The sequence below is a fragment of the Lutjanus erythropterus genome, chromosome 6 (genome assembly GCF_056507025.1).
Source record: "Lutjanus erythropterus isolate fLutEry1 chromosome 6, fLutEry1.hap2, whole genome shotgun sequence".
NCBI classification, from domain to species: domain Eukaryota; kingdom Metazoa; phylum Chordata; class Actinopteri; order Lutjaniformes; family Lutjanidae; genus Lutjanus; species Lutjanus erythropterus.
The window spans coordinates 42,952,411-42,979,410 of NC_139322.1; the positions used below are offsets into that span (position 1 = coordinate 42,952,411).

Below are 27,000 nucleotides of genomic sequence, written 5' to 3' on the forward strand. Positions count from 1 at the left end.
GCCAGTACATCTGATTGTTCTTCCTACCTTCAGTCATGGTTTGAAAGTACATTTTGCCACTAAAGCGTCCAAATCCGGCGACGGTCCGAGCTCGAACTTGAAAGACATAGATAGTTCCAGGCTTCAAGCCTCGTATGACTGCAGTGTTGGTCTGACTTCTTGTGAGGGATGAGTTCCATTCTGCCTGGTTCTGAAACACACACATCAGAAATCATAAATAATGTTCAGACAAATGCTGTCTGAGGTAATGCCTGAAAACATTTTAGCAGTGAATTTCATTGACTAACAATTTTTGCTATAGTTTTGACATATTTCTATTGTAACAAAAGAAAAGACACAGTTACCAAATCAAAAAACTATGACAAAAACCGTGATGAAATCTACTGACACTTTCCCAACAAAAATAAAAGTGAAATGGAAATGTGAGGGAGGAATGAGCTGGGAAGTGATCAAATCTTTTTGTGGAGGATGGAGGGTAGATGTATACAACTGACCCTTCTCTAAGCCCCACCTCCAAACAGTAACCGTCCAATCATAGGCTACCAACCGTAACTAGAGCTGTCAAGCTTTGCATTTCTCTACATGTTGAAGCAGTGTGCAGGAGGCTCTGAGAAGAGTGATATTCATTAATGTTATATCATGTAACCCACTGCTAGGTAACTTTCACAGGACTCTTGATTTAAAACATGTGAGAAGGAAGCAATAAGACTCAGCCAAATCAAGTCAAGTTAGCATTCGCTTACATCTGCCAGCTACACTTGTGAAATTTGCTTGTGAGTTACTATTATAGCCGACAAAATCCACGGTTGTCAGTTTCTATGTTAAATCAGCCACCATCATTAATGTAAACTGTATAAATGCAGTGTGAGAATGGAAAGTCTGGCAGATCTGGGAAGTCAATTAACATGCAGAAATGTCAATATCTGGGAGAAACAGAGGAACACTTGTGGATAAATTTCACATCTGAAAGGAAAACAAAAGGCTGTCTGTACTGTGTGGAGCAACAATCACCAGTAACAACACAACAAAAATGAAGCGACGTTTGCAGATGAGTCACCTAAAATTCAGGCAATAGTAAACACAGTTAATGTTTTTTGAGCTAATGTTATTTTATTAGCTCATCCAAGCTGATGTCTTTTCACTAAACCTGAATTTAAAATGTTTAGAAAAGTGAATGATGAGTTACTAGTTTTAGATCATACATTAATAGACCTATTGTCATGGTAAGGACAATAGATGTTAAGTCTGACTGCAATCAAATAGAAACAAATGTAATATGAAGTAGAATGCACCTTTTAATGTTAATAACAGGTTAATAGATGTTTCCACCAGGATGGGTTTGGAAATTCTAGAGAAACTGTTAAATAATGCATGCAATTTATTCAGTTGACTAAAACTATAATAATTCAGTTGACTAAAATATGACTAAACCTAAACCAAAATCAAAACTAATACAGCATTTTAAACTACAATTAAGTCACTAAAGCAGTGTGATGTCTCTACCACATAAGGAGTCTGTGAGAGCCACTGTAGGAAGGACTGAGGAAATTAGTGACTGACTCTTCATTGACAGCACTGACATACCTTTTCGTAGTACTGCAGTTCATAGTCCAGGATAACTCCATTGGGTTGATCAGGCTGGGACCAGGACAGAGTGATACTGTTAGGACTTCTGCTAACCTGGTGGATGATGGACACTGCTGACGGTGCTGAAGACAAAACAAGTGGAGGCAAAAGTCAGAGACTGTTACTCTGTCTGTGTGTTGCTCTGTCTGTATTTTCTACAAACAGTGACACAGATAGACAGACAGACAGATGGACAGATAGAATGAGAGACAGACAAACAGACAGATCGAGCGTCAGACAGACAGTGACAGACAGACAGATGGAGTGACAAAAAGACAGACAGATAGAGTGACAGATAGACAGAGCAACAGACAGACAGGTTACTTAAACTGACACTGTTTGATCACTCATCATATCAATGAGCAGACATTAAACTGAGCTGGTGTTGTCCTCACCAGCCTGGTTGGTGGTGATGTTGACAGATGCGTACTGTGGTGAGTAAGGACTCTGGTCAGACACTCCATTGACAGCCTGTATTTCAAAGGTGTACTGAGTGTGAGCCAGGAGGTCGCTGATGTGGACGCGGGTATCGGTCAGTCCCAGCTGACGTGGCACAAACTGAACATTGTCTCCACAGCGAGTACAGCCGCCCCGCCCGCTGCCACAGCTCTTACATATGATGTTGTAGACGACATCTTCTCGGCCACCACCCTCCTGTGGTGGGCTCCACTCCAGCCTTAGAGATGTCTCATTCACTATGGATATGACATTTTGTGGAGCTGATGGAACAGCTGGAGAGAAGAAAATTATACTGATGTGTTATTGTAGAGAATGCTTGTAACAATTATTCATTACTATAATTATTTGCCTCTACTTTCTGCTGCTTCTGAATTTTTTTTTTGTTTGTTTTTTTTTGGGAGCAGAGCTTACAAGTCAAGCAAACAGTGAAACCAATACTGTTTTCATTCAGATTTTCTTCTGATGGAGTTAAAGTTTCTGCAGGTGGTGCTCTTGCAGTGTTTTGGACCGGAGGAGATATTCATGTTAAAGGGATAGTTCACCCAGAAATAAAAATTCAGTAATTGTGCACTCAGCCTAATCCTGATTGAAGGTCAGGTTTAGTTATTTAGTTCATAAAACACTGCTGGGGTTTCATAGGAAAACGGTGCTGCAGAATCTCCCAAACAATGGAAGTGAATGATGATCAGTTTTCAAACCGAGAAAGACAAACCAAAAAACCCCATAAAATGCCACTTGTCTGGAATAATTCAAGTCCCCTAAAGCCCTGACATGCTGTTTACTCACACCCACGTGTCTCCAAGCTAGATTGAAGATTCAGGCTAAAAACATGGTGTTAATGACATCTTTCAAGTGAACTTGTCATGTCGGGGCTATAGTAGACCTGGATTACACCAGACGTTTACACCAGTGTTTTTATTCTGTTGTTTTTTATCTTTGAAAACTGATCACCATTCTCTTCTATTGGGAGATTCTGCAATGTTGTTTTCCTGTGAAAAGTCAGCAGTTTTTTGTGCAATAAAAAAAACTAAACCTGACCTTCGATCAGCATGAGTGTGAGCAGATAATGGCTGCTTTTTCATTTGTGGGTGAACTATTCCTTTAATATTTCTTATTGTTCTCGAATCCAGATGTTAAAATAATAATTTCTTATGTTGAGATCAGAGATTTTATTGAGATGACAAATAATTTTCTTGTGTTCACAAAATAAACTAGTAGAGTGCAGACCTCCACCAGGTAACAGATGGTGATGCACCTGCTGAATTGCCACACCTACTGCCAGATGCAACTTGTGGAGATTTGCACATTTTGTGTTTTTATGTAGAATAGCGTGATGGCATTGTAACTGAGACTTTTGGGTTCTTTATAAACAAGCAAGCTAGAAATTTAAATTTTTTTGAGAAACTCACAAAAATTGACGCCTAAATTTAGTCTGCATATCTTCTTTCATTACTAGTGGTCCTTAAATGCTCGTATGGTGACAGCACAGACATATAGAGATGGCAGTGAAGCTAACAAAACAGGGACTTGTTCATCTCATGTTGTGCCAACTTTTCTATGGATGTCAGTTTTTGAGACACAACAAAGGTCAAATGTGTCCTGCAACAGACTAGGTAAGCCTTGTTTTTAGCCTAGCAGTCGTTAATAACTTGTGGCTCCAACCAGCTGAGAACACAACCTACCACTTCATCTGGTGGAGATAATAATAAATAATAAATTATAAAAAAAAGTTTCATCTTCACTTTCAACAGTGAGTGTGTGAGGTGTGACTTTGAACTTGAACTCCATGAGAAGGAGTTCATGTTGGGGTCTTGTTCACAAGTGAAGGTAAGATGGAACTAAGACTGACAGGCAAATTGGTGCAGCATGTGGATCATGGTCATCATCAGAAAGCAGTTGAGTGGACGGATTTTTACTTGTTCCACGTGGCTTTAAGTCTTAGACACCATAGAACATATAGATGAATCCAGCAAAATACTGTAAATTAGCAAGTCACTATTGTTGCTGAGGCTACAGTATGAGCATGAATGAATGTCAGCCATCATAAGAAGTTTACAGTTTTCTACTTTAACACTTACTTTTAATCTAACGGTTACTTTTGACAACAATATCTAGGAGGTCAGGAAGAAGCTGTGTGGTTCAGCTGCTCCCACAATTGTCAAACTTCAACTTTGGACAAAAACAGACTACAAAATACACAAACCTTTCTTCATGAAAGCTGTCTGAGAGCATACACTCTACAGATTTATTGATTGTACAGAGGACCACTATGTGTAATAGTGGATCAAAATATTAATAGAAAGGAACTTTCTCACTACCTGATGAAAAAGGTGAAGTTGTATATATTTTTTGACATATATTACACAGTACTTCATCACTTAAATCTGATGGAGGTGGTCTGGTTTTTCTCTTCTGCATTATCCATATTTGGCTGTTGTCACAACCAACATCTAACGACTGTGTAACATTTCAACAACATTAATATCACCAGGAAGGAACCTTCATCAGTTACTGAGGGCCACTGTTTAACATCGTCAATCCAGTTATCTATGTTGTCACTGTCAGCAGGCAACAGCAGACATAGTGTCTAGAACAGAACCTCATAGCTGCAAGATCTCACAAGAGTGAATATGAAAAATCTTATGAGAAACATGCAAATTTGGAGTTCCCTTCTGGACCCAGCCAGCAGACAGTGAGAGTGATGGACACAACATGCCACCGCGGCAGTGGTGGCACCACAAGACGGCGGTACACACAAAGCATTTGTCAGGTTCTTCTATACTTCCTCATTCATATGCAACACAGGATTAGAACCTGAAGACGGGCCTTATTTTTCACAGGCTTATGTCAGGTTTGGGGTGGTGGTGGTGGTGGTGGTGGTGGTGGTGGTAGTAGTTGTAGTAGTAGTAAATTTTTTTTCATTTTTCTCTCCAGTTTTGTTGTTCCTGATTCAAATTCCCCACATGTATTGTCCTTGTCACTGCTGACTCCTACTGTTTGGTACATGGAGGGAAGCTTGCTAAGAAAATTGTTGGGGTGTAATTGGGTTCGGGCTGAAATATGCTAAAGAGGGACAGGTTCAGGTTGGGTTCAGACAAAATATTGTCAGGCACGGGCCTTTACGGACTCAACTTTTCAGGCCCGTTCTACAAAGGATTAATCATGGAAATAACCAGCATGACATGTCTGTTAAGATTCTAAGTCATCCAGGTCATGGTATTCGCAGCAAGGGTTGTCGTAGAGTTGCTGAAGATATTTCACTGCAGTTCAGAAGCAAAGAAGCTTCTTGGATGAGAGTGAAATGTCTTTAAGAACTCTATTAAATACAGTTGCCTATGACAAACCTTGCTACAAAAACCAGCATGCTGGTTGCATGCCCACAGTTTAATTTCTGTTTCCATTTGCCTTACGAGTAAGCTACTGTAACTACATTGACATGGTAAACATGTAAATAATGTAATGTTTACATAATTTTTGTGCACTTCAGAGATGGATAGGTGCTCATATTGCAGCAGGTACATTGATATTCATGAATGTGCTATCATGAGAATTGGTACACGCATACTTGTACAGGGCATCTGTGGAGGGTCAGAGTCAGTGCGGTAGTAACCATTGCGACACACACAGTTAGTTGCTCCCTCACTGGTGGTTCTGCTGTTGATGGGGCACTGCAGACATTTGTGGTCTCCCTGTGCAGCCTTGAAGAAACCTGATACACAAGCTGTAAGGGGGGCATACAGCAGTCAAGGAGGGGGACAGGGTACAGAAAAAAGACAAAAAATATTATAACGTTCAGAACAAAATGCATGGTGTACTGCACAATAGAAAAAGATCTTATCAAATCAGTCTACAGTGTCAGCATACCGACTGCTTTCACAAGTATTCAGTATTTGTATGAGTCACATCCTAAAATACTATGTCTGGGCTTTTTCATCTTGCATTTCCCCCACTGAGCATATGTTTAGTCATGAGAGGCCGGACGTCTGCATTTCATAAAGGTCAGCTCATTGAAGTGACACATCCTGGGACTCCTTTAGATGCTGTCAGGTCTGTTGTCCACAGGCTTGTATAACATGTTAGAATATGTGGAGCTGAGGAGACTGTCTAGGATTACACAAGACAGACAGAAAAGCTCAGTTTGCACTGATATTTAAAATAAAAAATCAAGTGAATAGTGTTGCAACTAACTATTACTTTCCTTGTCAATTATTTTCTTAATTAATCAAATATTTTTATTTATTTATTCTTTTAAGATTTTTTTGGGGCTTTATTTTAGACAGTGACAGCTGAAGATATGACATGAAAGTGGGTAAAGAGAGGAGAACTGAACCAGCAGCCACTGCAGAGGACCAACAGCCTCAGTACATGGGGCGCATGCTCTACCAACAGAGCAATAGGGGCACCCCAGACAAATTCATCATTTAATCTTGTCACAATCTTGTCACTTGGAAAGTAGGTCCAAACATGTGGAGCTCATGTACGTACATCCACATGTTAATGTCATATTCATTTTTCAATATCTTTCTTTGCTCCACAGGAGACATTTCAAGATGAAATTTTAACTATAAAGAAAGTTTCACCTAAAAAAAATATTTTCCCTCCTAGTTGACTTATCTCTTAATACCTCTCCTACCACCATGACAACTTAAACACACAAATAAAATATCAGGGCCGTGCTCCACCCTGTCCTTGGTGGCTAGAGCTACATTAGGGGTGCCGTGATGGTGTTTTATCTGGAATGGGCAGCAGAGGGAAGGAAGGCAGGGTCAACCGATTTGCCCTTACAAACCAAAATAAAACCACTCAACTGATTGTCAACCCCTAATAAACTGCCCACCTCCTTAGGGTCTGAGAGCACTTTATTTTAACACTACCCCAGACTTTTCCTATAAGTTCACCAATTAATACGTATGCCATTTATTTAGTCTGCACACAAACAGAAATGTATAGTTTTTAGGAGGAGTTGCAGGCCTTTCTTGAAGGACAACATTGTATCCAACTTCCAGAGACAGGTTGCATCAACAGGACTTACCTGCTCTTAAGCTAAGACAGTCATAACTTTGCGTTCTAAGTCCAACCTCACAGTTATTTCTGTTGCACCAACTAGACTTAAACCTTCCTCTCATTAAGACCGGACATAAATCTTTCACCTAGTCAGGAGCAGGCGTAAAGTCAAAATCCAAGGCTGCTTCTATGGTAATGACTCATAGTAACTCCAACTTCTAACACATTTATCGGCTGTACAATAAGTGGGCTTTTAGATGTGAGAGAGTGATTAGGCACAGAAGCAATCCATTGGACATGTATGACGAGGAGCTGAGAAGCACCCGCCATTCTGATGAGTTTTTTTTTTCCAGAGAAATATCCTTCTTGGCTTCGCTCAGCAGGTCTTTCCATTCCATTTGGACATCACTCTTTGAGTGGCAGCAGCCCAAGTCTAAACAGTCGTTAATTGCCTTTGTTTTGTCTCTCCAGACAGACTGCTTCTTCTTGTTGGTAATAACAATTGACTGTTTGGCCGTCCATGTCTATGTCAACTATACAGCTTGTTTAATTTTTGGATCTCTATGCCTGTGAAGTTTCCCATCCCTGTTCTCTGATCCTTCATATTTAAAGTAGTTAAACTGTATCATAGCAACGTACATTGCTAGGCAATTATTACAGTAACATGAGCATTCACATGAACGTGCATAACTAAGACTGGGCATAGTTAAGATTAAGCTTATGTCTGTTTGGTGCAACCAACCTGAAGTCCATTCTAAAGACTGGTCTTAGCTAGCAGTTAGGACCACACAACCCACTCCAGGTGCGCCTGTGTCTTTTGCTTTGGTGTATGTTGCCAGATACAGTCAGTGAGCAGTCAGTGGTTTAGGTAACACTGCACAGAATGATACCAAACCTGACAACCTCACTGTGATGACAAGACATCAGGAAGATGAACAGCTGTTGTTTAGCAAGAAACAGGTCTATCAGACAACTTAAACCCAAACCCATAAACTGCTGTTCTTACATTCCTCTTTCTGCCCAGATATGGCAGCCTGGGAGCTGGACATGTATGCTAAGCTCATGTTTTCATGTTTTGCTGCTCTGATTGGTTATAGGTCTGTCCAATTATGTCCAGTACAGCACAATGCCTCAGGCTCCTGAACTCAGATCAAACTGGCAAACTAGACACTGCCTATTTCTCACCTCAAATGTTTTGTACTGTTTAGCTGGAGTGACGGACCAAACATCATGTGAGGATTTCCTATATAATTGCGTCCAGAGACATTTTGGCCTGCATGTGTTGATTAATCTGAAACACCAGATGGTTTGTTACACAGAACCATCTGGGAAGTTGTCCTTAGAAACTATTTGGAAAGTGCAGGCACTTTCAAAAAACACTTGACAGGTGATTGGATGAACCATCTGTCTATCATGTCTAACACAGGCTAACTTCAACCAGTCAGATCAAACTCTTGCTGAAGCTGATTTCCTTATATCCATCGAGAAAAGCCATTCTTTGGTCTTCTTTCAATGAAGAAATTCTCTCCAGTTCTGATATAACTGATGCTATGGCAGTATCAATGCTAACCTCTTCAGGAGCCACCATTGTTTGTTTGAGACAAGTTGCTTTCAAGGATGCTTCCTAGGATTGGCTGCACCACTTTTGGTGCAGACACAAATGGATAACTTGAAGCCTCATCAAGATGGATTCTCACGTCATCTTCCATATCCAGCTGCCTTGTAAGGTAATGTGTTGATAACAAAAAGGAACTGAAGTAAATGATGTGATTAAGTCTGATGATCCCAGGCTTACATTATGGTTGAATTCTCAATTTATCTATACCGTTACTATATATGGTACACAGTATGCCACTGTATACAAAGGAAGCAGGAAGACAACTGTTGGTCAGTAAGCTACTAATCTAATTGGGCAATAATATGAAGACTGTCAGGCCACATCACCATCCAGCATACCTCTGAAACAATGACACGCTGACAGAGTGAACCATGGAGACAGTAGTGGGTCTGCTGCGGGGACTTGAGTGTAGTGACATTACAGTGACACTACCGATTAGTCCTACTGATGAAAGGTTGAGTCATATAGTGCTCCATTTTCTAGACTTCGTCTCAGTAGTAGGCAAAAATGAGAAAGGGACTGGATATTTACCATTTCTAATTTTTACACTCCTGAAACTTTGCATTGTATTTTAACAAACATCTCCTACAGAATTAATCCAACTGACTTCAAAATTGGTGTGTGCCATTCAAAGATTTAGCTAATGTTGAAGGGCGTAGCCAAGTCACGCCGACTCCTGGCCTGAACACATCAACATGCAAACCAGGAGTTATAGTCATAGTGCCACCTAGTGGAGACAGAAAGTGATATCAAACCTCCTTTCTACAGTGTCCAAAGCTAAATCCTGTCTGAAAAGTGTCTATAGAATGCACTGGGCTGTATAAGCTGCATTTTAATATGCTGTGACTTTTGACAGGAGCTACCTTGTCCAGGGTATACTTTTGATCTCAGTGGGACTTCCTGGTAAAATGAAGGTTGTTGTACATACTGAATGAGCTCACTGTTTGAACTTTTTCTTTTGTACGCCCCCTGGTGTTTCAGAGAATACCACAATGGATAACGCACTGAGCAAAAATTCGCTGGCATCTGCAGAGCCTCCCGAGGACAAACCTGAGGACTGTTTGGGCCCACTCATTTTAAATTTGCCGTAGCAAATAGGGAATCACCAACGTTCCACCAGCCAATGGTGTATTTTCATTTCTCACTCAGTCAGGGACAGCCCTGAATTGCTGGCCCCATTTTGCTGCAGATCAGCCAAAAAAAGTTGTCTTAAAAATCGTCTTAAAAATCATCAAGTCTAGCAGTCAGTACGTGGTCTGTAATTTGGCAACACTGACTTTAGACTACATTAAATGTAATTTAGTTTATATGTCCATTTACAGTTTGTACTGTAGCATTGGACAAATCTAATAAATTTGACTGCCACTTTAGCACTTTAAGCGCTCCCAAAATGTAACTATTTATGACTAAAATATTTGCTGACTTTTTTGCAGCAGATTAGCAGTTTAGGACCCTGTCTCACGATAACTACTGACAAGTTGCCCTTGAGCAAGACATAAAATCTCTAACTAGGGATGTTCCTGGCAACTAATTTCCCTGTCGATTAAACGTAAAATTTAATTTAGAATAGTCGACTAGTTTCTCAGAAAGCAGTTAAAATTTAGCAGAATTTATTAATTTATAATGTTGAACACTGTAAGAAAAAAATAGTGTGTGTTAAGAGCCATTTGAAGCCGTTAATCAGTCTACAATTGCCAAATTGTACTTTAAATGCCACTGAAATTCACACTACTTTGTGCTGTGCAATACAAGTCTTACACATCAATGTACAAAACATGACAACAACTCACTAAACGCTTCACCTTTTCAGACCGAAGAGGGTCACAGTGTCTGCAGGTAAAGGACCCAGAGACTGACACACAGTGTGGCTAACATTAGCAGTGCTAGCAGCAGCAACAGCAGCAGCACTGCTTGCAGGTTTATGTCTGTTTGTGCTTAATGTGGGCACATTTCTCCAGTTGAGTGAATATATATTATATATGCTATATATTTGTACATTCATCTGTCCAACTTTGCTGATATAAACATCTGGGGTTGCCAGGGTGATTGGTTCATACCACCAGATTAAGTCAGGGAATAAACCCAAGTCATCAAATATTCACCTGATAGAAGGAAATTTTCATCTTCTGACCCAAGGTCAGTAGCAAACCCAAGAAGGTACAAAATCTGCTATGAAAAGTTATCAAGAGAAGTAACATACACTAGAGAAACAACTGTAAAAGCAGAACTGGCAGGTTCCTTACCTCTGCAGACTGTACCATTCTCCACCGCCTCGTACCCAGCTTTACACATGCAGCGCCCAATGGGTACCATCCACTCCCCATCACCGTTACAGTACAGCTTAATGGGTACATCCACCTCCTCCCCGTTGGGAACACACACTCCTCTGGCTGCCACCAGAGAGGTGCTTTCTGCTCCAGACAGAGTCTCAGGAAAGACAGCGCCATTCTGGATCACACGGGGACACTTCCTGTAGAAGACTCGGACAGCGATGAGGGACATGCAGGCGCCATAATCCTGGAAAGCGAGGTAGAAACCATTGCGTGACACAGGTCCAAAACTCCTGACTTCACTGTTGATCTTCATGATGCGTCCACCAAGGTCAACCTGCGAGAAGCTCTCATCAGCAGCTATAGTGTCCACTTTCACCCAGGGGTTCTCCATCCAGGGTGGGGATGATTTAGTGGCTGTGTCCGAGTCAGACTCATAGTAGTACAGGTTGAAGGTTTCCTTGCAGGATCCGGGGACATTGGGTATAGAATTGCAGTCTCGCACTGAGAACTTCATTTGAACATGGATGCGCTGAGCCCCACGGCGGCGGATGTACTTGGTACGTACCCAGTTGTTCTGGCTGCTGTCAAAGACATTGCACACCTGGTATGTTCGGATGGTGTTCATATTTTCATCATAGCCACTAACTTCCTCCCACTGGAAGACAGATAGACACAAACAAAACTACTGAGACAAAACTGGCAGTTTGTTATTACCTTCAAACTACCAATATGACTGAGAGGTAAGTTAAAAGCAGCTGAAAATCTTGTTTCTGCTGAAATCTAGTGGGTTAAGTTTACACCTTCACCCAGAGTACCTGAATAGGTTTTGCAGTACAATAACAATGTCCCTCTAATTCCAGCTGTGCTACACAAAGTCATTATCATTTGTATGGCCCACAAGAGGTTGCTTGTCAAGATCATGTAAACATAGAGAACAAACATGCTGCATGTTGTGGTTTGGTCCACTCACCCCCTGAGATGGGTTAATAGTCCAGCCCAGTTCTGCAGTTGCTGTTGTTGAATCCATTAAAACTTCTGCAGAGGACACAAATGAGAAAGTCAGAGTTATTACTGTGTTTTAGAAAGTAGTTACAGAAACTAAAGATAAAATCTGTTAGTTTCTGCCATTAGAGAATGTTATCAGTCTGTCAAAGAACAAAACAAGTTCATAACAGCACTAGAAAGAGCTCATATACATCTTGACCCGTTAACCATAAAATAGAACTTATATATCCTGAAACAAAATCCAGCAGGTCGCCAATCAAATCTGACTTAATGACACAGTCCCTTCAAGATTGCCTCAATGTCAAGTGGGATAACCAGGAGAAAACAAGAAGGCTGACCCATGTTGCAAACAAATTGCAGTGCAGAAAATTTATTGACAGTCAAAACACAAAAGACTTATGGATTGGTCAGGCAGGCACAGGTGGGAAAGAGGGCAAACAAACCCAACAGAGTGCAGGCCAAAACCCAAAGTCTGTTAAGTCCAAAAACCACGGTAAAGATCCATTAAAGAATACTGCAAAACACTAGGATGCTGCTAGGATGCTTGACACAAAGAATGAAGACTGACTGGCAAACAGAGGAGTGAAACACAGGTGATACTAATTAGTGATCAAAAAAGACAAAGATAAGAAGTAAACCAACAGAAACCAGAGGAAATGTAAGTTAGAAAAACAACAACTTTTTTTTCCCTTACTCCATGTAGATCATCAACCCCTGAATTAACACCACTCATTGGGATTGTTTGAGAAATAAACATAGAGCTTTTTATAAAGGAAAAAAATGCAGCTCCCTATTTACATTTGTATTTGTTCACAGTTCAGTCTGATTTAAGAAAAACGGCAGCCATTTGACATGTGATCCAAAGGCAAATGCAGTGTCTATGATTAAAGGTCTCACAGGCCCCATGCACTAATTTCCAGTTTTCACCATGTCGGCTGCAGCTTGGAGGGTTCTTGTTTTTTCCTGGGAATTTTGAAAACATAGACGCAGACACAATGCTGCTTGGATCAAGTGACAAGTGGCAGGACTTGCACCACCAGTACACATCTGGTGAGTCAGACTATGACCACAGATGTTGAATTTTACTGCCAGGGTTTCTCATGTTATAACACTCTGGAGGACAGAGCAGAGGCACTGCAGAGCAAAAGCTGTAATAGAGTAATTACTAACATTGTCATCCAGTAACTAAAATAATCATAAGATGAGGCAGGTCACAATCTGTCTATTTCAGCTCAGCAGCTGAATGACTATTTGATCTCATTGTATGGTAGCTTTGCAGTAATGAATCAGAGCTGCACTCTCCCTTTTCAGAAGAATGGTAGCTCTATTACTCAAACTGGGCTTCCTGGATTGTATTTTACTTTCTCACTGTTCTTGTAACAGTGTGACCTCACCAACACAGCCCATTGTATTTTTTAAACTGTGCTAATTATGTTCTGAGCATGTGCTAAATACCACAACACTCTGACAGGCCCTCTGCCTGCCTGGAGACATCTGCTCTCTCTGTGTCACTACATCCATAAGCCTGTGATTGAGGTCTATAATCTCTGTGCCATCCCCCCACCACAAAGAAGAAACCATATCAAATGAGACCACACTGCTTGGACTGTGTATCCAACACTGTTCAATTATTCATATTATCCTCAGAGTCTCCTGCTGCTGCTGAGTAAAGCTTCTCCTTCACTGGCTTTGAGGGATGATCACATAATGTTACTAATCTGGCAACAAATCACAACCCACCACTGCCTGCCTCCATGTTCCCAAACCTCATTACAAAAGACAAGGAGAAGAATTCTGAGTGACGATTGTTTCATTCTGGTGATTTTATTGTATGACCCACTCCCTCTTATACACACAACCACACACTCACACACTCAATATGCCCACTTCAAAATGCCAATGCACAGAAGTAGCTATTAGGCCACAAACAGAGCAGAATGGTTTGCTGCATTCACTTAGACTCAGATATCTGAGATTTGCCTAGCCACAACTTTTCATAACTATTAAAAATAAAAATAAGGCATCTTTTAGGGGTGGCAACTGCAACCCATGCCACCTTTCTAGATCTGTCCCTGACATCACATTACATACTTAGTGTAATAATTAGACTTGCACCGATTTCAACTTTCTTAGCCGATTCCGATTTCCGATTTTTGAGGGGTCTGACTTACCGATTCCGATTTTGGCCGGTTCCGATTTTCAGTCTTTCTAAGAACTGTAATAGACAGCATTCACAAACATTTTTGCAACTTTTCTTGTTAATATGTTCATAATAAGACACTGACTATTAAATATTCATTTAATACTTTCTCCAAAATCCTCCAGATTACAACCAGGCCTTATTATAATTTTATATTAAGATTATGAATTGGGTGAACGTGATCTCGCGAGATAATCTCGCAGGATTTCGTGGGACGCGATATCACGTGATCTTTTGTGGAAGCAGATGTAAACAAACCGGAGACTAACGCGGTGCAACAGTTTGAAGTAAAACTTTGCCGTGAGAAAAACAAACACAGAAGTTAAAGGAGTCTGGATGAGAAAATGTTTGAGGATACACATCAACTCAGGTTGTTTATTTACGGCTGTTTTGCGACATTGTCAGCTGCTCTGTCTCGTTGTAGACTGTCTGTCTTCTCTTTATCTTGTTCTTGGAATCTGTCGCTGACACCATCTTCAAGCAGACGTGTCTGAGTGTGTAGCTGTTATCAGCGCTGTGTTGACGTCACGGTCAGTTTGTCTGCTGCGCGCATGACGTGACCATCGTGCAGAACATGTGTGTGACAATGACGGGCACAGAACCGGATTTGTGACGCTGACCGGCCGGTCACCGGTCAAGGCCAGTCACGTGAAAACCGGCCCGATTCCGAGCGTTGCCGATTAATCGGTGCAAGTCTAGTAATAATAGTTATTATTATCCCAAACGTGGTCTTTATCCTAAACCTACCCAAGTAGTTTATGTCCCTAAACCTACCCAAACTGTAATTTTTTCAGTGTTAATCTCATACAGATGCTAAAAGGTATATTATATTCTAAGTATCAGTATTATACATATTAATTACACACATTTTATTCATGTGCATTTACACATGACAGTTACAGTTATGAGTAAATGGGCAGTGACCCTGCAGAGCAACAGAGACAAGTTGCAGCATAGGAAATTCCAAAAAATTTCAAAGGAAAAGCTAGAAGTTTTTATTTGATTACCACTACAAACAGTGAAGGCCTTGTATAAAACAAAGAAAGGTGTGCAAAATCTCTGTTTTATTTTATTATCAAGTAGCTTGGCTGGATTCTCCACGGCATTCTGCTGATGCTTCTCTTAAGTTATCAGTCAGTATTAATAATTGTGGGCATAACTGTCAGTGGCACTGGTAGTTATATTAACCTATTAGTAGTATATGTGTTTTAGTGCATATCAGACAGAGCATGCATGAGAGAGTTATACTGGTTAAAGTTAAAATTGGTTTTGTTGGGCTGGGGCTGGCCTTGAGCTGACGTTTTTGGCCCATGCAGGGTTATACCACAACTGGGGTAGCACTGAGCACAAACTATAACTTGGGCAGCATCCCGTCACGGTTTGGGGTTTTTGTTTTTGTTATTTCCTGTTTTATTTTGTAGTCCTGGTCCTCCCTCATGTGTCTTGTCTTTACTTCCTGTCTTTGTCCTTTTCCCACTCTTTTTGATTGCCACTGGTTTCATCTGTCTGTCCACCTGTGTCTGATTAGTTCTTTATTTAGTCCCTGTGTTTCTCTGTTTCTTTGTCAGTTTGTTGTTGGCCTTTGTGTGTCATCCTGCCTTCTCTTGGTTTGCCTTCTTGTTGGACCTGACTCTCATTTTCTTGGACTGTTTTTTCATTTTGCCTTTTGTGGATTCTTTTGTTTTTCTGGACCCTGGTTTTGACCTGACTGCTTTTCTGTAAGCTTTTTTTCATTCACTTTTGTTATTCAATGCATTTGAATGGTTTCCTGTGTCGCTGTCTGCATTTTTGGGTCCACTATCTTGTTTAATTTTGACACACACATCACCACTTCCAGTGGTGACTCTGCAATCTCTCTTTTTTTAGTGAAACCTCCCTGATTAAATAAAGGTATAAAAAAAAAGAAGAAGAAAAGACCTGACCTAGACCAGCACCTCTGATCATTCTGTTTGACTGTCAGCACATAACATGATTTTTCATGTGCGGCCACATGAGAAATCAGGCTGCCATGCAGAGGCGGAGCTAAAGAAATATTTATGGGGTGGCAAAAGTGTGGTATGGGGACTTTCAGGGGTGACTAAAATATCTATAGGTGGCAATGAAAAGCAATAAATTATTTTATATTCAAATCTTGAGACATTTTTCAAAATACATGTATTTTTTAAATTGAATATCATTTAGCCTAAAATGTGGCCAGGACAGATCATTAAATTATATGCATTAGAGCACAGACTCCTTTCAAAATAAGTGTCTGATAATGGTTTTAATGGTAAGCAAAATGCTATTGACTGTCTTTGCTAGACTTTTAATTTGTGACTCTTCCTTGATGGCCTTGCAGGCCACATATAACCTTTCAGTGGGCTGCTCAAGTCTGGAGGCTCCATTAGATCAAGACCTTCAGAAAGTCCAATACTCCTTTGGTCGTGAGCAGTAAAAACTGGCACATCAGGTTATATAAACATTAAAATCATGTATGCAAATGTTTTCTTGACCATCTTAAACTCATAGGGCAAAATTAATCCATAAGGGCTACCATCACAACTAACACTACCATGCAATACAAAACACACCAGTATTTGTATAACAAACTCATGTCCACACAAAGACTATAACTTCATGCTACTGTCAGTCTTGTGTTGCTTTTCAGAGTCAGGCTGAAATGCAAGCATCCACTGTTGCATCCAAATGGCCCATTTTTCCGGCTGCTCGCTTCCAGTTAGTATCAGCAGCAATTAATGAGGAGCTGGGAGGGAGCGGCGAGCCAGGTGTCAGAGCCGCCGCTAAACAGGAATAAAGAGGCCAAGAGCACTGACCCGAAACCAATTCCCACAGACTCAGCCAAGAAGGAAGCAGGAGGGATGGAGGAGGCTGAGGATCTGAATGTGTCTCTGTGCTGCAGCACCGATACCAACACTTTCATCAGCCTTGTATAAGATACTGACTGACTGACATTTTCTTATAGAAGAGCACATTTCTTTAATCAGAGAGTTTTGTTTTAAAGGAATAGTTCACCCAAAAATGAAAATTCAGTAATTATCTTCTCACCCTCATGCTGATTGAAGGTCAAGTTTATTTTGTTAGTCTGCACAACACTGCTGGAGTGTCACAGGAAAACAGTGTTGCAGAAGCTCAGTGGAAGTGAATGGTGATCAATTTTCAAATGTAAAAACATAACCCCGAAATACATAAAATTACTCAATACTGCTGGTCTGGTGTAATCCAAGTCTCCTAAAGTCCCAGTATGCTGTTTACGTGTCACACCACATACACCCAGTTCAGATAGTGTACATGTGCACAGGGCTCCAAGCTAAGGATCTACAGTGAAGATTCCGGCTTTCTGGCTAAAAACATGTTGTAAAATTACATATTTAAAGTCAATTTGGCATGTTGGGACTTTAGGAAACTTGGATTACAGCTGGCGAGCAGTATGGAGGCATTTTATGTTTATATACTGTTTTTTTTTTTTTGTTTTTTTTGTTTACACATTTGAAAACTGGTCACCACACTTACATTGTTCAGTTGATTCTGCCTGTGAAACTCCAGCAGTGTTTTGTGGACTATAAAACTAAACCTGACCTTCAAATGGCATGAGGATGAGTAGAAAACACCTACATTTCCATTTTTGGATTAACTATCCCTTCACATCTCTTTGTAAGACATTATTTCCCTTAAATCAAATGAGGAAAAATGACAGATACCAAATTTTTTTTCTAGTTTTGACTCATGGCAACAACCTCTATTAAATATCAAAACAGAAGCAGCCAGAGGATGTATTCCACAATAAACAGGTCTAAAACTGAACTGTCTATTGCAGTCATTCCCAAAGACTGGGTCAGGACCAACAAGTGGGTCACAAGCGATTTTATTTGGGTCCACAAATAAAAAAAAAACTATATAAAACTTTATAAGGCATTCACAATGTTTACTATGTTACTGATGCTAGTAAAAAACAAGAGCCTGCTAATTCCATCTATACGCACTTAGTCTGTCTAATATAGGAAGTAGGCTAAATTGTCCCATATTGTTTTCCTGATAAGAGGAATAGCCTATTATGAATTTATTTGTCATTTATAAAGTCTTGTGTCATACATGTGTATATGTTTGCAATAAAGCATCAAAATGATATTGGGTGACAGGAAATGGCAGTAAAAATGGTCAGGAATGTTCATTTATTCACAAATTAACTCATTAACTAATTGATAAGAACTATTGTTGCAATGGTTTGTCATTTTAAAAAAATTTGGTCCCCAGGAAAAAAAAGTTTTTGAAACACTGGTCTATAGCGCCATCAGTAGTGTTGCTTTCGTCAACGAAAATTCTGACGAAATATCGTCGTCAACGAACCTTTATCACGTGACGAAAATGAGACGAGACAAAACGTAAATGGTGGTTATGTGACAATAACTATAATAAAATATATAATGCAATATTGTTGACGAATAAAAACAAGACGAAATGTGGTTTACAAAATAAAAACTCTAGTCGCGTTTATTATTTTGCAGTATTTCTGTTTCCTAGGCTGTGTGTCATACTGTGCTGATGCAGGCGACGTCACTTCCAATCCCCACTCGCGGCATTATTTAGATGAAGCTGCGGTGGAATCATGATGAAAATGAAGACATGATATATGGACATTGAGCACAAACGAGTGGAAAACAAAACAGAATGTGTCGTGGGAAAAGATGGGGAGAAATGTGGCCACAAAATAACGGGGAAAAACATGACAAGTTTATATGGTAACAATAATATAATAATAAGATAACCATGTTTAATTTGTGAAATGGGTTTGACTAAAAGAAAAATTTGGTTTTGTCTATATACTAGGAAATTATACTATATTGATTGGGTTAAATAGAATTACATTACTAAAAAGAGAGTAAAATACAATTTTCATTGACTAAAACTAGTTTTCATCGACTAAAACTAGACGAAAATAGCCATGGGTTATTCTGACTAAAATAAGACTAAAATGCTCAGACTAAAATGACAGTTTGACACAAAGACTAGACTAAAACTAAAATCAAAACAGGCCGCCAAAAACAACACTAGCCATCAGTGAGATTTCCGAAGTTATTCATAGCTTGAATTAAGGATTTTGATTAGTAGCCATAATGTCGTAACCATCCAAGGAAGATTAACCACAAGCTATGAGAATGTGACTCAATGGTATATGCTCCAATAAAAAACACAAGTCCAAATGATATAGTGTTGACACAACACTGGAATTTCTAATTTCAATACAATACCTTGAAAAATATTGATATTTGATTATCATTTTCGATACCAGGGGGAAAATATGGGTATAACATTTTAGATTTTAATATAAAGATAAATATAACAAGGCTAAAACATGACAACGAATATTCAACCAGAGCAGAAGACAACACAGCAAGTGAGAGGCAGGACTCTGGGCACTGCTCTACTCTTTTTTGGAGAGAAGAGAAAGCAAGAACTGGAGTATCAATACAGTAAAAAGTTTGCATTGAAAGCATTTCAAAAGTTATTGATACTTATCGATATATTAATATTTATAATATGATATGATATTAACCTTTATTTAAGAGAAACATGTTATGTTATTTTATTTATTCATGGAAAAGTATTACACAATCCTGAAGTGTCACAGTATGGCGGATCTTGCTGTTACCATAGAAATGTTTAGTAAACCAGCAAACGGCTACTGAGTTTGTCCAACCACTGAACTCTATGATCATTTACATTGAGTTTAACACAGAGCAACATGAGAGATTTACCTCACCTACACCTACACCAGATGGTTTGTTACACAGAGCAATCTGAGAAGTCATTCATAGACAGTGTTTGGAAAAGGGCAGGCACTTAAAAAAAACACTTGGTGATTAGATGATCTGTCTATCACATCTAATGCAGGCTAATTTTAAACAATCAGATCAATGCTTCCATGGACGCTTTGTGCTACTGTCACACCTAAAACCATGCCTGTAGCTGCCAGTAGTCCCTCCTAAATACTACAGCATGTGATGGATTTATCTTCAGCAGGCTGTGGCCCTCACTAAAGAAAGACACCAAAATCTCCCAAAGAATCCATCCAAAGCCTCACACCAAGTGTGTGAGAGATTTGAACACAAACTGAATGTTTCTTTTGGTTTAAAATATGAAGAATTTCATAATATCACTTCCATGAGGCTGTTGGCTGAACTTGGCATTTCATCCCTGCGTGCAGCTGCAGTGAAGGTCAAGCTGCGTGCAGCATGCACATTTTACAATATTTATTATAATATTGATTAATGTTGAAATCACATTCTTCTGCCTCAATATAATTATTAATACCACCAGATAGTACACTAAAGTTGTCAGGTTTGGAATGCACATATATCAGGATAGTGTGCCTCTGTTCCCATTTTTGGGAAAATATTACATTATACTAAATGCCCCTTTTCAGCTGCTGTCAGCTAATTGTTCTGTTTCATTGGGGGGGAGGTCAGTTTCACCACTCTCATCAGCCTGATTTCCAGTATCAACAGCAGCTGTTTTCAGAGAAAAAGATTTTACACTTGATGCCACAGACACATTTTGGTAGATGTGAGGTACTACACTCAGCCTTAGTAACCAATGTAAATTTACAAAATAATAATTATAGAATAATGACTTTGATACCCAGCTAACTTGAAGAAAATAAACATTTTATTATTTACATGGTGGCTAATTGTTATTGTCTGGTACTGTAACAATATTGTGCAAATATTATATTGTATATTTATACAATATTGTCTTTATATTTTTTGTCTTTGTCTTTTGTCTCTTTGGTACAATCGTTACATGCTGTTTATTGTGTTAATATACTGTATGTACTGTAGTTGTATACATCATACATCTGAGTTTTGTAATCTTGGAGAGGGTGTCCATATTTTCTGTTGGCTTTATATGGTTGGAATGATACTATAAATACTGGTAAATAGTAAAATATTGATACCTTCATATTTTGACAACATATTTATTGATTGATACCAACTACAGACACTGCTACTTATCATTTGTTTACACACAAATACAGACATTTTTCTTGCATTTTCTGTAAATGGCATCCATTCAACAGGCTAACTTTGGATGATGAGGACCTGTGAATTTTCAACCAGCGCTGCAACTGTGTGCAGACAACAGCAAACATAAATTCCAAGAGGGAGAGAGAGAGAGAGAGAGAGAGAGAGGGGGGGAGAGAGAGAGAGAGAGAGAGGAGCTTCAAAGACACAAGTTAATATATTTGTTAATAATGAAGAGCAGTGCAGCAGTTGAGCATCTAAAATGCAGGCAGGCTGGCATTGGCTAGAGTTGCTGATGGGAGCTGGAGCAGGGAAATGGGGACAGCGTGGGCTGTGAGGGCGGGGGTGCATTAGTATATGTTGCCCTCCTTTCGTGACTAGACATTCGTCATGGCAGCTCCTCAGTCTCTGCAGTTTGAACACAAGTGACTGGACACAATATGCTGCTGGAAGTCACTTGACATGAAGGAACCACTGAATATCAACACAAATGATGTCTGATTCAAGCTGGAACTCTATGGTTCTCACTGAGCTGGATACTGAATTATTATTATTTAGTGATGGAATTTATGTTTCAGTTAAAGCCATGTGGGACATAATGTCTGTTCTATAGAGCTCACTCTTCTGTCCAATAATGTCTCCCTCTCCTTCCCACTGGCTCCATCTGTCCCTGCATTGCTGGAGTGTATATATATATACCTCTTTCTCTCTTTCTCTCTCTCTCTCTGTCTCTCTCTCTCTCTCTCTCTCTCTCTCTCTCTACATATATGTATATATATATATGTACACACACATATATGTAGAGAGAGAGAGAGAGAGAGAGAGAGAGAAATAGAGAAAGAGAGAGGGAGAGAGAGAGAGCTCTTGTTCTGCCTTTCTGCATGATTCAATGAAAAGTAGGGCAAAGAGGAGGAGAGAGTGGGCCAAGTCCAGCACACATAATCCTTGTAGGCTGCGCCACGCTCTGTATGCCACGCTGGATTAAACCCACAGGGATACATCAGCGAAATTCACTTTGTTTTATGTCACGGTGCTGGCCGCCATGCTGCTTTCAGCACCAGCTTTCAGTCTCCTGTGTTACACTGATGATTTATTCTTAATTAGACACCATTACCTGAGACTAAATGTAAACTGATTTGTAATGGTAAAGTGATGATGTTACAGCTGATTCACTATCCACAATGTAGAGATGATATTTAAATACAGATAGCCATCACATGTACTCTGGTTAGTGCGATATCATCTCTTACAGTGTTGTACAAGACTAGATAATAGGGATGTAACAATATATAAAATATGTCTTGATACTGTACTGAACTATGACGATATATATTACATTTCATGGTTAATTATTTTAATAATTTAATTATTTTGACTTTATTTTATGAAGGGACTGCTACTGACAGCATGACAACAAAACAAACAGAAAGGAAGCAAGAGCAGATTTAAGGCAATGTCCTGCCACACTCCACTATGAAAACCTTTGTGACGGGTGATTTAACTTCATTTGATCTTTAACATAATGAAAAGATGCAACTCATTCACAATACTATCCACAGATCATATCCTGTGTATTTATCATTGACTGAAATATTTGTTTTTTGTTGGGCCTAGTTATTAGCCCACTTCCAACTTATGAGAGAACAGGCCTACCTTACATTAAAGTAATTATGGTTGCTTGGCATTTCTTTCATAAAGCCTGCTGGTACTTTGAATCCAGCTCTGCAAAGTTGCACTCCTTTTAGCTGCTCTATTAATAATGAAAAATAAGGCGACTTTTATAAACTACATCTACTTGTTGATTGAACATTCATCACAACCTGAATGAAACATGTTCAAGAACATTGCTAGTAGCTCATGTCAGAAGTTAGAAAGGAGCTAACGTTGCATTAGCTTAGTCTGATTCAGATAATAAGTTATCTTGCATGTGGCCTGCTGTGTATGTGTTAGGCAGCCAAGACTGGTTCATGTAATGGAATAATATAAGGCAATACCACACAACATGATGCAAACATGACAAGCTGTGCACTGTTCAGAAGCATATCAACAGCACGTTGAAGCTGCAGTGACAGCTCCACCTCACAAACAGCAGAGTTGTGTATGGAAGTACTTTGCATTTGAAGGAGATCATCAGGGATTAATAATAAAGAAGCAAAACAAGTATGCACACCGTACCATCACACTGTTCAGACATAAGAAGGAAAAACTTCCAAGTTAGCAGAGCAGCTCAAAGACATCAGATTTACTCAAAGAATTAAAAATGAGTGAGTTTCAGTTCATGTTAATGTTAAATTAACAATCTACCAAAGTGTTATCCTTGTATCCTGAAATACACAACATTTGCAATAGCTCAACACTAAAGGCTACCATGTTAGGCTGACTTAATGTAACCATAGCTGGCAGCAGAGGGGAACCCTGTGTGGCCTTCCTGGCCCTCAGAGAGGGCATAACATCAGTATTTCAAATGATATATTTAATTATATTATATTTGATTTATTTCATTTAATTATTAGGCAATTCTGTTCTAGGTCTAATTTAAACTTCATTTTCTATCAACCTTGCTTCAGAAATTAAAAGTTTGCTGTCTTGAAAACAGCAAAAGAGAGTAATACTATCAGATTTTTTGTGGTTGTCTCGAGGCAGAGAGACAGCAGACAGCACTGTATTGGTAGACAGAAATAATATAACAGGAGATCTATGTAACTGTGTGTGGTACTGAAACAGAGAAATAAGAATGATAAAAAGAAATTCAGAATGATTCATATAGATTATTACAGTTCTTACTATCAAACACAAACTTATTATTAATTATTTATTAATTATAACTTATCCAAACAATAGTAACAGAGTAAATATCAATCATTTACTGTTTAATACAAATTTAAGTAAAGAAAACTCTAGAAAAAACATTACTTGTTCTGCTATCATTGTGTGGTGTTTGCTGCCCTCTACCATTTTTGTTTTTGTTTTGTATGTGCAACTACACACTACAAACACATGTCACAAGCTACCTGCTGCCTACCTCTTATTCCAGCAAGATCTTTTTTCCATTTTGCTGTATTTTAGGTGGTTAAGTTTTGTCTCAAGTCCCAGCTCTAATAGTCACAGTTTGGCACTTGTTGATAGTAGTAATTGTAGTAACTGCTCAGTCTGTGATAGTCTATGGCTGTAAATTTAATATACTACTGCACTCTGAGTTCAACTTGTTATCAAACTGGCTATCAAGCATCGTGTAATTTCACCTGGTATCAACTACTATATTATTTCAGCAGTGGAGTCTGCAGGTCTTTGGATGTGCAGACGATACATTGCTAATACAACAAAATGTGTCTTTCTAACACAAGCAATGAGTTTAAATGAAATGCAATTGAAAAACACTTCTGAAAACTTAACCCATAATAGTCATATGTGCATTTTCTCTGCTGTGAACTACTGATAACGCCTCCATTTTTCTCCTGTCATGTCATCGGGCTGCTGGATTACACCGTCAGTGCAGAGACTGATTGAGCAGATGTCACATGGACTGAATCTACTGATCTCCTGAGGAAAGAGAACATGCTTCAGTGGATTTATACTTTACTAAAATGTATGCTTCAGTGGATTCACAGTCTCAGTGTCTTGTTGGGGAGAATGCACTGCAGTGCTTGACTCTTTTGCCTTTGGGAAAATATAATGCAGCCAGAAGCAGGACATGGTGTGACTAAAACTGGGTGGTTTATCATTTCATTTCTGCAAAATTCAATCACTGTGTGTATCTGACTAACTGTGAGGAAAACTGTAAAAAATAAAAATAAAAATAAAAAAATGACAGAAAAGATTCTCATTAAGCTCTGACAGATAGAGTGACTTAGACAGCGACACCTCTTTGTTATACTGGCGCTGTACTCCAGCACTTTAAATGAAAGAATCACATGTATTATGAACAGATCAATTCTTAAGTGAAATGTACAAATTATTAAGGAATATGATACAGAAATATGGGAGAATACTCTGTGTCTATTATAATAACTGGTGGTTTAGACCAGTGTTTCCAAAACTTTATTGCTGGGGACCCCCTTTATAAAAATGACAAACCACCGTGACCCAAGCCTTAGCAATCAATTCTTTTTTTCTTTTTTTTAATTTGGTGAAGCAGGACATAACAGGTGAGACAAAGCAAAACAGAGACAGACTCTGAAACATTAGGAGACATGACAGGGTTGATACACAATCTATTCTGTGAAGAGTTGCTCATGTGTATAAATTCCGCCACTGACAATTTTTATTGCCATTTTTGTCATGGTTTGGGATTCTGCTTGTTATTTCCTGTTTTATTTTGGTAGTTTTCTGGTCCTCCCTCATGTGTTCTCTTTTTACTTCCTGTCTTTGTCTGTTTTCCCGCCCTTTGTGATCACTAATTATTTTCACCTGTCTCTGACTGCCCTCACCTGTGTCTTGTTTTCCTTCCCCTTCCTAGTGTATTTAATCCTGTCTTGTCCTTTTTCCTTTGTCCGTCTCCGTGTTGGTCAGTGTTTTCCCTGAGTTTTTGACACATGGATTTTTGTTTTTTTCTCCCTGCCTGTTTTTGGATTCTCCCTCGTCACTCGTAAGTTTTGTTTTTGGGTCTTTTGTTAATTAAATATCTTTTGAACTCTACCTTTTGCCTCCTGTTTCTACATTTGGGTCCTCCACCTTGTTAAAACCGTAACAATTTTAGCATCACCCTATATTATCTTGATGCTTTATTGAAAATATATACACCTTAAAACTTTCTAAATGAGAAATAAATTAATTTAGGCTGAGTTAACAGGCTTTTTATTTCTTCAGGAAAACAACCCAGTCTTTGGGAATGACTGGTTTAGACAGTAACAAGGTGAGGCAGATACGTAATGCATCATGAGAAAAGCACTGGAGGAAAATGCAGCTTGCATGTCTTGACATCAGCTACTGAGCTCCTTCCATGTTTAAAAATAAAAGATGACATGTGACTTGGGGTGCATCTGAAATTAGTGGGGGTGCACCACAGTGCCAGCCAGCGACAGCCATGAGGGGGCGGTTTCTGACAAGCAAATTATGCTGAAACACAGCTCGAAGAAAGTTGTAAACAGGAAGTTAGTTTTTAATTTATTTGTAATGGTTCCTCAAAAGCATCATATGTTTTACAATGGACAGACATTTTGACTTGCTGGACCAACAAAAACACAGTTGGACTTGATGAGTAATGGCATGCGCAATAGGAGGACCTCCCGTAAGTGGAATGGAACAATCATTAATACACCTGTGTTTCCTGGTGCGACATGTCAAAGCATCTGCTGTGAAACTAGTCCATTATATGCCAGAAATAATACGGCGTCCTTTTCTCACAGAGGAAGTTCTGTAAAAATCAGTTTTATTCCTGAGTCCACTGAGTCTGACATCACAACTCCAGAAAATAACATTTTGCAATGCCTACCTGATATCACAGACTGACTTACTATGACCACTACTCACACTACAACATATTAGACAAGCATTTCATCAGGCTTTTATACTGTTAGTGAGCTATTTTTGATGTTTTCTGCATAAATATGAATATAAGCAGCCACTTGAGTGATAATTTGTGAGAAGACATAAGCAAGCGAGTCCATATCTTCTAAATACATTTACACAGTATGAAACCTTGACTTCAACCAAAAATACCATATCACCTTCACTTAGAACTCAGCCTTTGCTTTTTTCTTGAACAAAGATAGGCTAAGCTGGACATACATTGTAGGATTTTAGAAATGTTGTAAATTAATTGCAGTTCCTACTGTACAAATAAATCTTCTACAGTGC

The 27,000-nt window shown here is 39.2% G+C and overlaps 1 protein-coding gene across 2 annotated transcripts in view; it reads right to left on the bottom strand.

Moving 5' to 3' along the window:
- Positions 1–27,000, bottom strand: part of ephb2a (eph receptor B2a) — a 60,490-nt gene that overhangs the window by 14,609 nt on the left and 18,881 nt on the right. Inside the window, exons 2-7 of one of the 2 annotated variants that reach the window (XM_084722009.1) lie at positions 11,951–12,015; positions 10,951–11,635; positions 5,651–5,806; positions 2,022–2,357; positions 1,585–1,709; positions 28–190 (exon numbers count right to left, since the gene is read on the bottom strand). In XM_084722009.1, coding sequence (XP_084578135.1) covers positions 28–190; positions 1,585–1,709; positions 2,022–2,357; positions 5,651–5,806; positions 10,951–11,635; positions 11,951–12,015 — 1,530 coding nt within the window. Of the gene's footprint in view, positions 1–27; positions 191–1,584; positions 1,710–2,021; positions 2,358–5,650; positions 5,807–10,950; positions 11,636–11,950; positions 12,020–27,000 lie in introns of those variants that run through there. The other variant, XM_084722010.1, reaches the window with a different exon arrangement.